Source organism: Ochotona curzoniae, unplaced genomic scaffold (assembly GCF_017591425.1).
Source record: "Ochotona curzoniae isolate NIBS_2020 unplaced genomic scaffold, NIBS_Ocur_1.0 contig_2699, whole genome shotgun sequence".
In the NCBI taxonomy this organism is placed as follows: Eukaryota; Metazoa; Chordata; class Mammalia; order Lagomorpha; family Ochotonidae; genus Ochotona; species Ochotona curzoniae.
Window position 1 is genome coordinate 5,334,314 of NW_024465561.1, and position 13,719 is coordinate 5,348,032.

General features: G+C 54.3%; 2 protein-coding genes across 3 annotated transcripts; both read right to left on the minus strand.

The window, feature by feature from the left end:
• Nucleotides 1-384: 384 nt before the first annotated feature.
• Nucleotides 385-7,308, minus strand: LOC121153711 (cytochrome c oxidase subunit 6B1). 2 transcript variants are annotated; one of them, XM_040976423.1, is made up of 4 exons: nucleotides 7,196-7,308; nucleotides 5,934-6,049; nucleotides 2,921-3,021; nucleotides 385-567 (listed from the first exon to the last, which is right to left on the minus strand). In XM_040976423.1, exons 2-4 carry the CDS (start codon nucleotides 6,037-6,039, stop codon nucleotides 514-516), a joined length of 261 nt encoding a protein of 86 aa, XP_040832357.1. In that variant the 5' UTR covers nucleotides 6,040-6,049; nucleotides 7,196-7,308; the 3' UTR covers nucleotides 385-513. The 2 variants fall into 2 exon arrangements, with proteins under 2 accessions (XP_040832357.1, XP_040832358.1); XM_040976424.1 differs by having other exon boundaries at nucleotides 5,934-6,112; nucleotides 7,196-7,285.
• Nucleotides 7,309-11,225: 3,917 nt separating this feature from the next.
• On the minus strand, nucleotides 11,226-13,300 carry ETV2 (ETS variant transcription factor 2). The gene is made up of 6 exons (XM_040976550.1): nucleotides 13,231-13,300; nucleotides 13,042-13,119; nucleotides 12,802-12,873; nucleotides 12,095-12,541; nucleotides 11,581-11,693; nucleotides 11,226-11,426 (listed from the first exon to the last, which is right to left on the minus strand). Exons 1-6 carry the CDS (start codon nucleotides 13,298-13,300, stop codon nucleotides 11,226-11,228), a joined length of 981 nt encoding a protein of 326 aa, XP_040832484.1.
• Between the last annotated feature and the right edge of the window lie 419 nt (nucleotides 13,301-13,719).

The window sequence follows — 13,719 nt, forward strand, 5'->3', positions numbered from 1 at the left end:
CTTGTGTGGGAGACGCGGAAGAAGTTCTGGGCTCTTGACTTCAGCCTGGTCCAGGCCCAGTTGTTGCAGCCATTTGGTGAATGAAGCAGGGATGGAAGATCTTTCCCTGTTTTTTTTTTTTTCTCTCCCCCTGTAACTCTGAAATAATATGTAAATAATCGGAGTAGGCATGCAGATCAATTTTAGCCCCAATGAGGGCCTTAACTGTGGTGACTGGCACACAAGAGGTGCTTGAAGGGAAAACACAGTGAAAAAGCACAGAAGACCAAGACAGACCACCTGGGGGCCTGCTTCCAGTCACACCCTCACTCAGCAGAGCCTCCTGCCCAACTCCCAGCTCCTAAAGCATGTGTGCAGACAGACACACACAAACATACACACACGTTTTTAACGAGTTTTTGTTTATTACGGTTCAGTCATGATTCAGGGTCCCAGGGCAGGGGTCAGTGTCCGCAGGTCGCCGTTGACCACCCAGGGAAGAGGGACGGAGCAGCTGAAGTGGGTGGAGCCAGTTCAGATCTTGCCAGGAAAGGTGCCTTCTGCACGGCGATCGTCCCAGGTGGAGATCTGTGTGAAGATAGCCAGGGTTATTCCCTCATAGGGGGAGCCCAGAGGGTCGGCTTCTATGCCTTCCTCAGGCTGCCCACCACCCTGTACCCACAGGCTCCTGCTGTGGGCCAGCCACTGCCCAAGGAGACAAAACCAGTTTCTTGGACATGATGCAGTAGCCTAGTGGCTAGGGTCCTCCTCTTGCATGTGCTGGTATCCCATATGGACACTGGTTCTAATCCAGGCGGCCCCACTTCCCATCCAGCTCCCTGCCTGTGGCCTGGGAAAGCTGTCGAGAACGGCCCAAAGCCTTGGGACCCTGCACCTGCATGGGAGATCCAGAAGAAGCTCCTGGCTCCTGGTTTTGGATCAGCTCACCTCCAGCTTTTGCGCTCACTTGGGGAGTGAACCATCGGATGGAAGGGTGGAAGATCTTCCTCTCTGTCTCTCCTCCTCTCTGTATATCTGACTTTGCAATAAAAATAAATTCCAAACAAACACAAAACCCAGTTTCGTAAGTGAGCTGATACACTGCAGGTAAAGGCAGAATCATTCCCCTACCCCTGGCAGACCCAGCGAGAGAGAAAGAGCGTGTGTCTGCTAACAAACACGTCTATGGCAATCCTTCAATGAACAAAGTCCACTGGTACCATTCTGCAACAGCTCACACGATATATCAGCACAGCATCTTTCTCTTTTAGTTTTTTTCAGTAGAGAGAACAGAGACGGAAAGAGACACAGAGGGCTCCCATGTGCTGCCTCACTTGGTGAAATGCATGTGAAGGGCTGGGCCTGGGCAGAGTGGAGAGCAGCAGCCCACTCCCGAGGGTGGCGGGGATGCAACCACCCGGCCCGCAGTGCTGCCTCTTGGGGCCGCAGCGGCAGCAAACCAGAGTAGGCGCTGAGCTGGGCACCGAACCTAGCACTCGCAAACGGAACAGGGATCTCCCACCTGTCTAACCAGTTGGCCTAACACCCACCCAACAAAAAACATTTTAAAGGATGTGGGACCCTGAGCCCACATGGGAGATCCGGAAGAAGCTCCTGGCTCCTGACTTCAGATTGGCTTAGCTCTGGCCATTGCGGCCATTTGGGGAGTGAGCCAGTGGAAGGAAGATCTTTTTTTCAGTCTTGGCTCTCTGTGGATCTGATTTTCCAATAAACCAATAAAATAAGTTTAAGGTGAGAGCAGAGAAGAGCTGTGTTCCCTTCACTGACTCACTCTCCAGATGGCCACAACGGACTGCTCTGGGTCAGTCTAGTTCAGAGCCAGGAGCCTCTCCCAGGCCTCACCTGTGGGTGGCCAGGGTCCAAGCACGTGGGTCATCTTCTGCTGCTTCTCCCAGGGTTTTGGCAGGCAGCTGGACTGGGAACAGTGAGCAGCTGGGACACTGTGCAGGCAGCAGCTTTACCTGCCATACTGCAATGCTGGCCCTAACACTTCTTTTTAAAGATTTCTTTATTTTTATTGGAAAGTCAGATATACAGAGAGGAAGATCTTCCATTCACTGACTCACTCCCCATATGGGTATAATGGCCAGAGTTGAGATAATCTGATCCGATCCAGTCCGAAGCCAGGAGCCTCTTCTGGGCTTTCATGTGGGTGCAGGGTCCCAAGCCTTTAGGCTGTCTTCTGCTTTCCCAGGTCACAAGCAGGGAGCTGGATGGGAAGTGGGCTGCCGGGATTAGAACCAGCGACCATATGTGATCCCGGCACATCCAAGGCGAGGACCCCAGCCACTAGGCCACGCCGCAGCGCCTGAGTCAGGTGTGTTCTATAACAGTAGGTGTGAAGCCAAAGGACTGAGCTTTGCTTCAGAACAGTCCACAAAAGAAGAAAAAGAAATGGGGCACATGAAGGAAACATGGAAGAATCTTGGGGATGTGTCTGGGGTTGCTGAACTGCTCACTTTCCTACGACGTGAGAATGTTCAGAATCCAGAAGGCCAGGCCTGCCTGAGACTGTGAGATGCACGGGGACAGGAAGCTGGCACTGTGCAGCCACATCGTGGTGACACAGGAGCCCAGGTTCTAGAGTGGAACCATGGCGGTCGGGAGGCCCATGCTTCCCTGTGCTCCCAGTGCACGCTGAAGGACTGTTCATTCTCTAGGGCAATCTGGTGAGTGTGCAGTCATTTTATCTAAAAAACTACAGATCTTAATAACAAACACTGCTTAAAGCAAAAAAAAACAAACAGCAACTGCTACCAATCATCTGATTCGTTGGAAAATCAACGCGGGACGACTCAGCACAGACCTGCGAACAGATCACGTGAGGCCTTGTCGCTCTGTGCCCCTCAGAGTGGAGCCCCCACCGTGTCAGCACGCTGCCCACCCTGCACTGCCCCCGGCCCCCGAAGGAGGGACATACCCAGGAGATGGGGCAGAGGGACTTGTACACGCGCCGGTACCACTCGCATACAGAGACGTCACCCCCTTTCGCTGTCATCGCCTTCTCGCAGCGGTGGAAGTCTGGGGAGAAAGAGATTGGGGATCAGTCTGGACTGGAAGTAGTTTCTGATCAAAATTCCATGAGAAATACTATTTTGTTTTTATTTTTTCAGATTTCATAATCATTTGTAATTCACAGAGGAAAGCAAGCTTACACGTGCACTATGAAGCCACCGTCTCGTTTGGATCCTCAGCCCCTCGAGCTGAGGAAGCTTTTCTCTGCAAGGGCCACTTAGGTATTTATGACATCATCCACGGGCCCAACAAAATCATCAACTGAAAATCAGCTTGTCTACAGATTCACTGAATTTTGTTTTTCCTTTTTTAAAGAATTATTTTGTCATTTTATTTAAAAGGTAGAATGAGAGAAAGAGGAAGAGGGAGAGAGAGCTTCTCCAGCTACTGGTTCACTCCCCAGAGAGCAGCGATGGCTGCGCCTGGGCCACATTGAAGCCAGGAACCACAGGCTTTACTCTGGGTCTCCCCATCGGTTCCAAGGGTCCAAAGACTTGGGCCATCTTACACTGCCCTCCCAGGTGCGTTAGCAGGGAGCTGGATCGGAAGTGGAGCAGCCAGGGCTTGAAACAGAGCCCATATTAGATGCCGGCTCTGAAGGCAGAAGCTTAACTTACTACATCACACTGCCGACTCCAGATTTATTAACTTTTGAGTCCTGCCTGTAGCTGCTTTGACAGAGCTGGTCTGACATGGGCTGCTGCAGGCCAGACATTCTTGGCCTCAGGTAATGGGTGTTCCATGAGAAAACCATGGGGCCAGGAAGTATGGGGAACAACAAGCTGTGTGGGTGGGGGTTATGGGCATCCAAAACCAGGGTAAGTTAAGGGGAAGATTTTGATGCCAATTTGTAGAGAGGAAAGTGAGAATTAATCTGGTTTTTCAAAGTAAACAATTAAAGAAAAAATACAACCCCCAAACAAACAAACAAACCACACACCTGCTGTATTCTACTCCTGGGTAAATTTCCCCCGAGGACAGAACACACAGACATAAACTCACAAGAATGTTTATGGCTGCAGAACTCCTAACGGCTCCCATATGGAAACCACACATGTGTCTAGGACCAGAATACACTGTCCACAGTGCATGGAAATGAAAACAAGCAAACTACATGCCAAGGCTTAGATACACCTGAACAACCAGGGGAGAAATCCAAGCACCAAAGAACACACACAATGCCTAAAGAACACAAAGAGGCAACTTGGAGGTAAAACAAATGGCAAATAAAACACAGGGAAGCTCAAGAGGGGAGAATAGGGAGGCCTGGTGCAATAGCATAGCAGCTAAAGTCCTGGCTTTGAATGCGCCAGGACCCCATACGGGCACTGGTTCTAATCCTGGCAGCCCCACTTCCCATCCAGCTCCCTGCTTGTGGCCTGGGAAAGCAGCTGAGGACGGCCCAACGCCTTGGGACCCTGCACCCATGTGGGAGACCTGGCAGAAGCTCCTGGTTCCTGGCTTCACATCGGCTCAGCTCTGGCTGTTATGGCCATTTGGGAAACGAACCAGCGGACAGAAGATCTTTCTCTCCGTCTCTCCTCCTCTCTGTAAACCTGACCTTCCAATAAAAATAAATAAATCATAAAAAAAGAGGGGAAGATAAGGTCTATGTTCAAGGTTAGGCAAGGAGAGGGCAGTGAGACACCTGCAGGCAGTACCTGCTCTTCCCTCTGCGTTAGGGTGTGTGGGGAGTTCACGTCACCATGCAGCTGGGCGTGTTCCCTTTACTGTACGTATGGTACCGTATATACACACAGGCAAGCACATCCCCTTCCGTTAAAGAAATATTGTGGGACTGGTACTGCACATCAGTAGGTTAGGCTGCTGTCTGCAATGCTGACAGTCCTGAACACTAGTGCAAGTCCTTGGCTGCTCCACTTATTTATTTTTAAAGATTTGTTTTATTTTAATTTTTTAAAAGATTTATTTATATTTTTATTGGAAAGGCATATACACAAAGAGGAAGATCTTCCGTTCATTGATTCACTCCTTAAGTGACAGTAATGGCCGGTGCTGAGCCGATCCAAAGCCGGGAGCCAAGAACTTCCTCCAGGTCTCCCACGTGGGTGCAGGGTCCCAAGGCTTTGGGTCGTCCTCGACTGCTTTCCTAGGACACAAGCAGGGAGCTGGATGGGAAGCGGGGCTGGGGCTGCCGGGATTAGAACCGGCGCCCATATGGGATCCTGGTGTGTTGAAGGCGAGGACTTTAGTCACTAGGCCACTGTGCCAGGACCTATTTTATTTTTATCAGAAAGTCCGATATACAGAGAGGAGGAGAGACAGAGAGAAAGATCTTCTATCTGATGATTTATTCTCCAATCGACTGCAACGGTCGGTGCTACGCCGATCCAAAGCCAGGATCCAGGAACTTCCTCCAGGTCTCCCACACAGGTGCAGGGTCCCAAGGCTTTGGGCTGTCCTTGACTGCTTTCCCAGCTACAAGTAGGGAGCTGGATGGGAAGTGGGGCCACCGGGACCAGAACTGGAGCCCACATGGGATCCTGGTGTGTTCAAGGTGAGGACCTCAGCCGCTAGGCTACGGCGCTGGGTCTGCTGCTCCCGCTGCTCCACTTCTAACAAGCTCCCTGGTAACATGCTTGGGAGAGCAGTGGTGGACAGTCTAGGTTCTTGGGTCCTGGTTACCCATGCAGGATTTCCACATGGAATTCTGGATTCCTGGTTTTGGCCCGACCCTGTCCTAGCAGTCGCAGCCATTTAGGAAATAAAGCAGCAGGTGAAAAATTTTCTTTCCTTTTCTGTAACTGTTTTTCAAACAAATAAATCAATCTGTAAGAAGCAAAGTTGGATCCCCCACTCTGCCCACAAGGCGGGGCAAGGGCTGTCGGATCCCCTGGGATGAGTGGGGGTGCAGGGAAGCCCTGCATCCGCCACCCTCCACTCTGTGCACTTCTTACCCAGGTAGTTCTGCCAGCAGTTCTTGGTCTGGTTCTGGTTGGGGAAGCGGCTGTCAAAAGGAGCGGTCTTGTAGTTCTTGATTTTGGTCTTGATGTCTTCGGCCATGATGCTGAGCCTGCGGGCCCAAGGAGTGGGTGTTGGCCTTGGTTGTGCGCGTGGGGACGTCACATCCCTGGGGCTGGTAGGGACACATGACCACCTCTACACAGACACCCACTCATCCACACACAGACTGGAGTGGGTGTTGGCCAGGGTTCTGTGCATGGGACATCACACTCCTGGGGCAGGTGGGGACACACTACCACCTCTCCACTCCCCCCTAGTCCCTGCCACCACACACACAAGCGCGCACACTGAAGGAAAGTCCTTGGCCAAATTAGGCCTGATCGCGCCCAAGACCTGCCATCCCTGGCTGTATGCCTGGCGCTGCTGCACAAACCTCATGTCCATCTCCCATCATCCCTGTTGCTCAGACAAGGCACAGCGTGTCCAGGGGCCTCCCCAAGGTCACACAGCATGCACATGGTCAACTGTCTCCATGCCCAGTATATGCTAGGCTACAAAAATCCCTAATCTTTCTTTCTTTTTTTAAATTTTGATGCCACAAATTCTAATGAATTTTTTGTCTTAACTCTTTCAGAATGTTTCAATGCATTTAAAAACAAAACTGCCCAGGGTCACAAAGGGACAGTCCTCCTTAGCTGAGGATGCGCGACATGGCACAATCTGTGAGGTCCTCCTTGGGGAAAGCGCTGCCAAGTGACAGGTGGAGGTTATCACAGTGACATGAGAACAGCTGCCACTTCAAGAGGCTGCACATCCCACCGAGGCCACGGGGGTCCCCGTTCCCACCCGAATGGGGTCCCCTGCAGCCAGAGGTCAGTACACCAGGGTTGGAGTGCCCCCTCCATGCACACGCCTGCACTACGGATTCTGCAGCTAGCTGGGAGTCTGAAGGGGCGACACACAGTTCCCCTCAGCCATTTCCTAAGTGCCTATTTACCACGGAATCTGGGGCGACCCAGAGGACCCCCTCCCAGGGGAAGGGTAGCCGGGGGAGGGAGCGGGAGGTTGCGGTGTGCAGAGGGGAGGGAGGTGGCGGTGTCCAGGGTCGCCGGGCCTAGCGGGCAAGAACCACTCGATTGCTGGCTGGCCAGCAGGGTCCAGGCGGCCGCTCGCCCAGCTCCGGGGAGCAGCACGGGTCCGGCTCCTCAGCCCGAGAGGCTGGGTGCCCCGCGGCCCCCGAGCCTGCCACACTCACCTCACGACACCCCCGAAGCGCCTCCAAGCTCAATGTGACCCTCAGCAGAGACGCCAATGTCAGACAGGAAGCGGAATTCAGACGGGCGGAAGCTGGACGACGAGGAGAGACGAAGGGAGGAGTCTTCCAAGCGGCTAGAGCGTCGGAGTGGGGCGGGAGTTCCCGAAGCCTTCTAGGCCACGCCCAGACGGAACTAGGCCTTCCTATTGGGCCAAATACCTGTCCGTCAGGAGCAATCGGGGGTGGACGGTGCTGTATGTGAACTAACTGGGTCTCATCCAGGATGTGTCACCTCTCCAGGAGTTCTAGGTCCCGAGGTTGATTGGAAAGCGGGAGTAGAAAGACTGTTCCAGCCGAAATAATTTTTCTTATGTAACAAAGATGTTTTGAGGGGCTGGTGCGCTAGCTCAATAGGCTAATCCTCCACTTGTAAGCGCTGGCGTCCTATATGGATGTTAGTTTGTGTCCCAGCTGCTGCACTTCCCATCTGGTTTCCATGCTTGTGACCTAGGAAAGCCCAAGTCCCAAAGGAAGCTCCTGGTTCTAAGCTTTTGAATTGGCTTATCTCCTGCCATTTTGGCCAATTTCGGAGAAAACCAGTGGATGGAAGATCGTTCTTTCTGTCTTTCCTTCTGTCTGTAAATCTGTCTTCGCTCTGTAAATCTTAAAAACAAACAAACAACAACAAAAACGAAATGAAAAGAAAGAAAAGATGTCTGGGTAGCTTACCCTGTGCTGAGGACTTTATGAAGATTGAGAATGCGTTGTCGGACATAATGCAAGAATCCCTGTCCCAGGGCCCGGCGCGGTGGCGCAAGTGGTTAAAGGTCCTCGCCTTGCATGCCCGGGATCCCATATGGGCGCCGGTTCTAATCCCGGCAACCCCGCTTCCCTTCCAGCTCCCTGCCTGTGGCCTGGGAAAGCAGTCGAGGACGGCCCAAAGCTTTGGGAACCTGCACCCGCGTGGGAGACCCGGAGGAGGCTCCTGGCTTCGGATCGGCATAGTATCGGCCCGTTGCGCTCACTTGGGGAGTGAATCATCGGACGGAAGATCTTCCTCTCTGTCTCTCCTCTCTGTATATCCGCCTTTCCAATGAAAAAATAATAAAAATAAATCTAAAAAAAAAAAAAAAAAAAAAGAATCCCTGTCCCAGTAATTGTGAAGAGTCTGTTCTCAGGGAATTAAAACCAACCCTCCCCAGTACTACTGGTTTGAGGAAACCCACAGACTTCCTGTTTAAACACTCTCCCTGGGCTTGGTGAGTAGTCAAGTGGCCAGGGTTCTTGCTTTGTGTGCACTGGGATCCCATATGGGTGCTGGTTCATATCCTGGCTGCTCTGCTGCCCTTCCAGCTCCCTGCTTGTGGCCTGGGAAAGCAGTGGGGGATGGCCCAGAGCCTTGGGACCCTGCACCCGTGTGGTGGGAGACTCAGAAAAAACTCCTGGTTCCTGGCTTCAGATCAGCTCAGCTTTAGCCCTTGTGGCCATTTGGGGAGTGAATCAGCAGTTGTAAAATCTTTCTGTTTCTCCTTTTCTCCATAAATCTGATCTGCCTTTTTAATAACAATAATTTTTTTTTTTTAAATAAAACCACTTTCAGGATATTCCTTTGCTACATCCAGTTGAAGTGAAAGCCGACCCATTCTCTGGCTCCAGTCTCCCACTGTCTCCCAGCCTCCTCCCCATCCCCGTTAACTTGATGCAGCCACCACCTCCATGTAGCCCTCAGGCTAACCGGAGCCCACTTGGCCATCCCCCAAGTTCTCTAGAGAACACAGTGCCAACAGCCACCCAGAGGAAGGTCATGAGCACATCAGGCCGACAGCTGGGTGCTTGGACAAGAGCTGAACACGTGTGCACCTCCCACCTGCAGCCTTCGTACCAAGAACCTTACCATGAACCCCTGGGGAACGCGGGAATGAAGCCATACTGCCTAGCTCCTTGCTCAGTGTTTCCCTTGAATACCTACTTTGTTAGCCACCCCAGGGTCAGCTATTGACTTACTGGGCATCGTGGGTAGACTCGGGTTTGGGGGTTATAGAACAATTCATCCAGCCAATTTTGGGGATGTTCTATGGTGTAAGTCACCGTCATCTTCAGCTTGCTCACTCCCTGGCTCGGCCTTCCTGTAGCTGCCTACAGCCTGCCCACTCAGCCAGCGGGATGCTGTTAACGCTGTGGTCGCATTACAACCTTGCTGGAGCCCAGAACTCTCTCCAAGCTTCCAGACTTCATTTTTTTTGAAGATTTATTTTTATGGGAAAATCAGATTTTACAGAGAGCAGGAGAGACAGAGATAAAGATCTTCTGCCCGCTGGCTCACTCCCCAAGTGACCAGTGGAGCTGAGCTGATCTGAAGCCAGGAGTCAGGAGCGGCTGGGATAGGCGTGTGGGATCCCAGCATATACAACATGAGGACTTTAGTCACTAGGCTATTGTGCTGGACTCCATTTTTTAAATTAAGATTTACTTATTTATATTTGAAAGACAGACTTTACAGAGAAGGGGAGACACAAAGGAGCTCTTCTATTTGCTGATTCACTCCCCAAATGGCCACAACCTCCAGAACTGAGCTGATCTGAAGCCAGGAGACTCGTCTGGGTCTCCCATGCGAGTGCAGGGTCCCAAGGCATTGGGCTGTCCTTGACTGCTTCTCCAGGCCACAAGCAGGGAGCTGAATGGGAAGTGGAGCAGCTAGCACACAAACCGATGCCTCAGGTGTAGGCTGAGCTCTACTGTCTTCTGCTTGGAGTGGAAAAACAGAATAGATGTCATATGGGAAGCCAAGCATTAGGTCTAATTCCTTGAGAATCCCTAGTGGGGCTGGATTTTAGTTTTTTTTTTAAAGATTTATTTTATTATTTTTTTTTAGTTGGAAAGTCAGATACACAGAGAGGAAGATGAGAAAGATCTTCCATCAGATGGTTCACTCCCCAAGCAGCCGCAATGGCTGGAGCTGAGCTAACCCAAAGCAGGAGCCTCAGAGTTTTTTCCTGGTCTCCCACATGGGTGCAGGGTCCCAAGGCTTTGGGCCGTCCTCGACTGCTTTCCCAGGCCACAAGCAGGGAGCTGGATGGGAACTGGAGCTGCTGGGATTAAAACCAGTGCCCATATGGGATCCTGGTGTGTTCAAGGCAAGGACTTTAGCCGCTAGGCCATCATGCCAGGCCCAGGGCTGTTTTTTAGAATTCTATTTTTAGGGTGGCCTCGTGGATAAAATTCTCGCTGGGATTCCATGTGGGTGCAGCTTTGTTTCCCAGCTGCTCCACTTCCCTTCCAGCTCCCTGTTGTGGCCTGGGAAGGCAGTGGTGGATGGCTCAGGGCTTTTGGACCCTGCACCCACCTCGCATAGGAGACCTGGAGGAAGCTCCTGGTTCCTGGCTTCAGGTGGGCTCAGCTCTGGCTGTTGCAGCCATTTGGGGAGTGAACCAGCGGGCAGATCTTTCTCTCTATCCTGCTCTGTAAATGTGCCTTTCCAATAAAAAATAAAAGATAAATCCTTAAAAAAATCTGTAACATCAAACATTTTTTCTGTTTTTAGAATCTGTGTCTTCCAGGGGCACACAGCCAAGTGTTGCCATTAGGTTTGATTCCTTTACAAGTTGTGACTCCGGGCAGGCACACGGTAGGCCCTGTGTGCCTTCCTCATCTCAGGCGGGGTACCCGGTGAGCGCTAGCGATGTCTTAGGGTCTCCCCACAAACCTGGGGAGACTGCTTCCCCCACTATCTTCCAAACTGCCCGAGGGGGCGGGGCCTTCGAAACTGACAGCAAGGGGATGGAGTTTAGGTATTTGGGCGCGCGGGAGAGGAGGGGTCAGTGGCCTGCTCTCCTGGGTGAGCCCCGCGTGGACTTCCAGGCAGCCAAAGGACAAAGACTCGTGTTTCCGGGTGATGGGAAAGAGAGGAGGGTGCACGCGCTTGGGTGGTCGTGTAGCTCCCAAGTGGAAGGGTGCACGCTTGGGCGTGCTGGCGGCGCCCATATGAACAGAAGCAGACAAGCGCGCACGACGAGGTTGGGTTAGGGTCATTTTATTGAGTCTCTGCCCCCAGTTCGTCGCCTGCAAAGTCCAGAGAGGTGAGACCCGGCACACAACCCCCGAAGCGGTACGTGTATTTGCGTCCCCCGCTCTTGTGCACGATGTTCCGGCGGTAGTAGTAGCGCAGGCCTCGGCTCAGCTTCTCGTAATTCATTCCTGGTTTCCTCTTGCGCTCGCCCCACAGCCGCGCCACCTAGGGCGGAGGCAGGGCTCAGTGGGTGCGGAGCCAGGGGCCAGTGAGGGCTGGGGTCGCGTAAGGCTGGGGTGGGGTGCTGGCGGGGCCCCAAGGGCTGGGACGGGGCTGGAGAGGGGGTCAGGAGCACCGCGGGGCAGGGGAGTGGCCCCACCTCCTTGGGATCGCACAGCTGGAACTCGCGGCTGTTGCCTGTCCAGCGGATGCAGCTGCGACGCGCCCTGTCGTGAAGTAACTCCAGGAGGAACTGCCACAGCTGAATGGGACCTGCAGGGTGGACACCGGTGAACACCCTGCTTGCGGACCCCGCACCGCGCTGCTTCCAGTACCCAGATCCTCCTAGCTGGGGACCCAAGGGCCCAGATCCCTCAAGCAAACTCGAGAGGAAGCCTCGGGCTCTCAGCCGTCTGGACACCCATCTCTTTTCCTTCCGCAGTACCTGGGAGCCGGAGTCCACTTGTCCTTGGTCCCTGAATGGCTCCCTATCCACCCTCCCACCTCCCCCAGGACACAGGGGTGCTGGCCACTCCTTGGCTCCTTCCCCTCCAGCGCTGAGGTCCTAAGTCCCGTCCCAATGATACCCGACTCTGGAGTCCTGCACCCTCAGGGACCAGGGGCTGCCAACCTGTCCCAGCTGAATTCTGGGCCCAGATTTCAAGAACCCTCACCTCGGTGGTTGGTTTTGGGGGCACGAGCCAGACTGGGAGGGTCCGAAGGCTGGCTCAGATTGGAGGAAGAGGTGAGAGCTGAACTCTGGCACCCCGAAAACGTGGCGCTTTCGGCCTGCGGCTCCGGGTACCAGGAGCTGGTGCAGTCGGAGCCCGCAGGCCTGCCCGAGGACCCGGTGTAGTCCACAAGCGGCTCTCCGCCCAGGCCGTCGCCCCAGCAGGTGGCGCCGTTGGGGTTCACAGCACAGTCCCAGCTGGTGGTGCTCCTGGAGGTCTGGGCACACGACCACGAGGTGGCCCCTGCGGCCGAGGGAGCAGTTGCCACTTCAGCCCCAGCACAGGTGTGGGAGAAGCGGTTCCAGGGGTCCGAGGTGGGGCACGCTGGGTCGGCTGGGCACACCGAGTCCGTCCAGTCGACTGACCACGCGTGGGCCTGAAAAGCGGGCTCTGGGAGGAGAAATAGCCAGCACGTGAGGGGAGTCCAAGTGTCCAGGGGCCAGCCCCTCAACATCCTCTTGAAGGGTTGGGGTGCCCTAAGCACGCAGTCTTGGGGCATTGGGCACGGATCTAGGCCAGGTCACCTTAAAGATTCAGGTATCCCAGGCCTAGCTCCTTCTCTCCATGAAGATTAGGGGTTTACATGTGCAGCCTCGCTGTCCCCAGAGCTCAGGGCACCCCTACCCCATAGCCTCTTGTCACACACTCACCAGCCCCCCAGGGAGCTGCAGGCTGCGGGCTGCTACCATCTGTGGGCGGTAATGCCGGGCTCCAGGCCAGCTCTGGAAGGGAAAGGAGCGCAGCTAACACTAGGGGAAGAACTGCGCTCGGGGATGCCAATCCCGCGCCTCCCTCCCCGCATCCCCCACTCAGCCCAAGAGTTCAGGCGCCCTGCGAACCCCGCCTCCCTGTTTCCCTAGCACCCCGGGATCTCAGCCAGCAGCCACTACCTTTCCAGCTAGTCTCCGCGGTGGGCGTGTCCCCTGGGAGCGCCAGTTCAGGAAAATAAAAACCGAAGTCGGCTCCTTCTGCAGGCACTACAGGATGAAAATGGGGCCGGGTCAGGGGCCAGTCAGACTCCCCACCTGGGCACCAGCTCCCCCCTCAGGGCAGTGGTCTTGGCCCCCTCAGCAGCCTACCCAGCGCGGACAGCTTGTCCCCATGGGGCACTTCCTGCGGCGCCGTTTCTTCCCAGCTCCACAAGTCCATGGGTGCTCCGGAGCGTTCTGGGGGACAAATCAAGAGGACAGTGGATGAGCCCGCAGTCTCGCCCCATCCATCCTTCTCCCTCCCTTTGACCCAGCAGTCCTGGCACCCTGGTCCTTCCCAACCCCAACATTCATGGCTCACCTCTGGCGACTTCTTCTGCCTCCAACTGGGGGTTTCAGCCCCATTTCATACCACGCACCCCCTCCCATGGGGGACTTGGGCAGGGGGGAAATTTTCCAAGACGTCAGAGCCGGTGGTCGCAGCCTGGGTCAAGTTGCAGGGCTTGGGGGCGGGGCCCACTGCGCCCCCTGCCTCAGGGCGTGGGCACTGGCCTCTGAGCCTCCAGGGTGGCTTGGGCTGGGTTGGGTCAAGGAGAGCAGAGGGTGGGGCGAGACACAGGGGCTGGGGGCGGTGCACAA

Coding starts and splice junctions, on each gene's coding strand:
- LOC121153711 (XM_040976423.1), bottom strand. CDS start 6,039: ATGGCCGAAGACATCAAGACCAAAATCAAGAACTACAAGACCGCTCCT. Junction 3,022..5,933: donor CTGCTGGCAGAACTACCTGG/GTAAGAAGTGCA, acceptor CTTTCTCCCCAG/ACTTCCACCGCTGCGAGAAG. Junction 568..2,920: donor CCCTCTGCCCCATCTCCTGG/GTATGTCCCTCC, acceptor ATCTTCACACAG/ATCTCCACCTGGGACGATCG.
- ETV2 (XM_040976550.1), bottom strand. CDS start 13,300: ATGGACTTGTGGAGCTGGGAAGAAACGGCGCCGCAGGAAGTGCCCCAT. Junction 11,694..12,094: donor CCCCAAAACCAACCACCGAG/GTGAGGGTTCTT, acceptor TCCACCCTGCAG/GTCCCATTCAGCTGTGGCAG. Junction 11,427..11,580: donor AGCTGTGCGATCCCAAGGAG/GTGGGGCCACTC, acceptor CCTCCGCCCTAG/GTGGCGCGGCTGTGGGGCGA.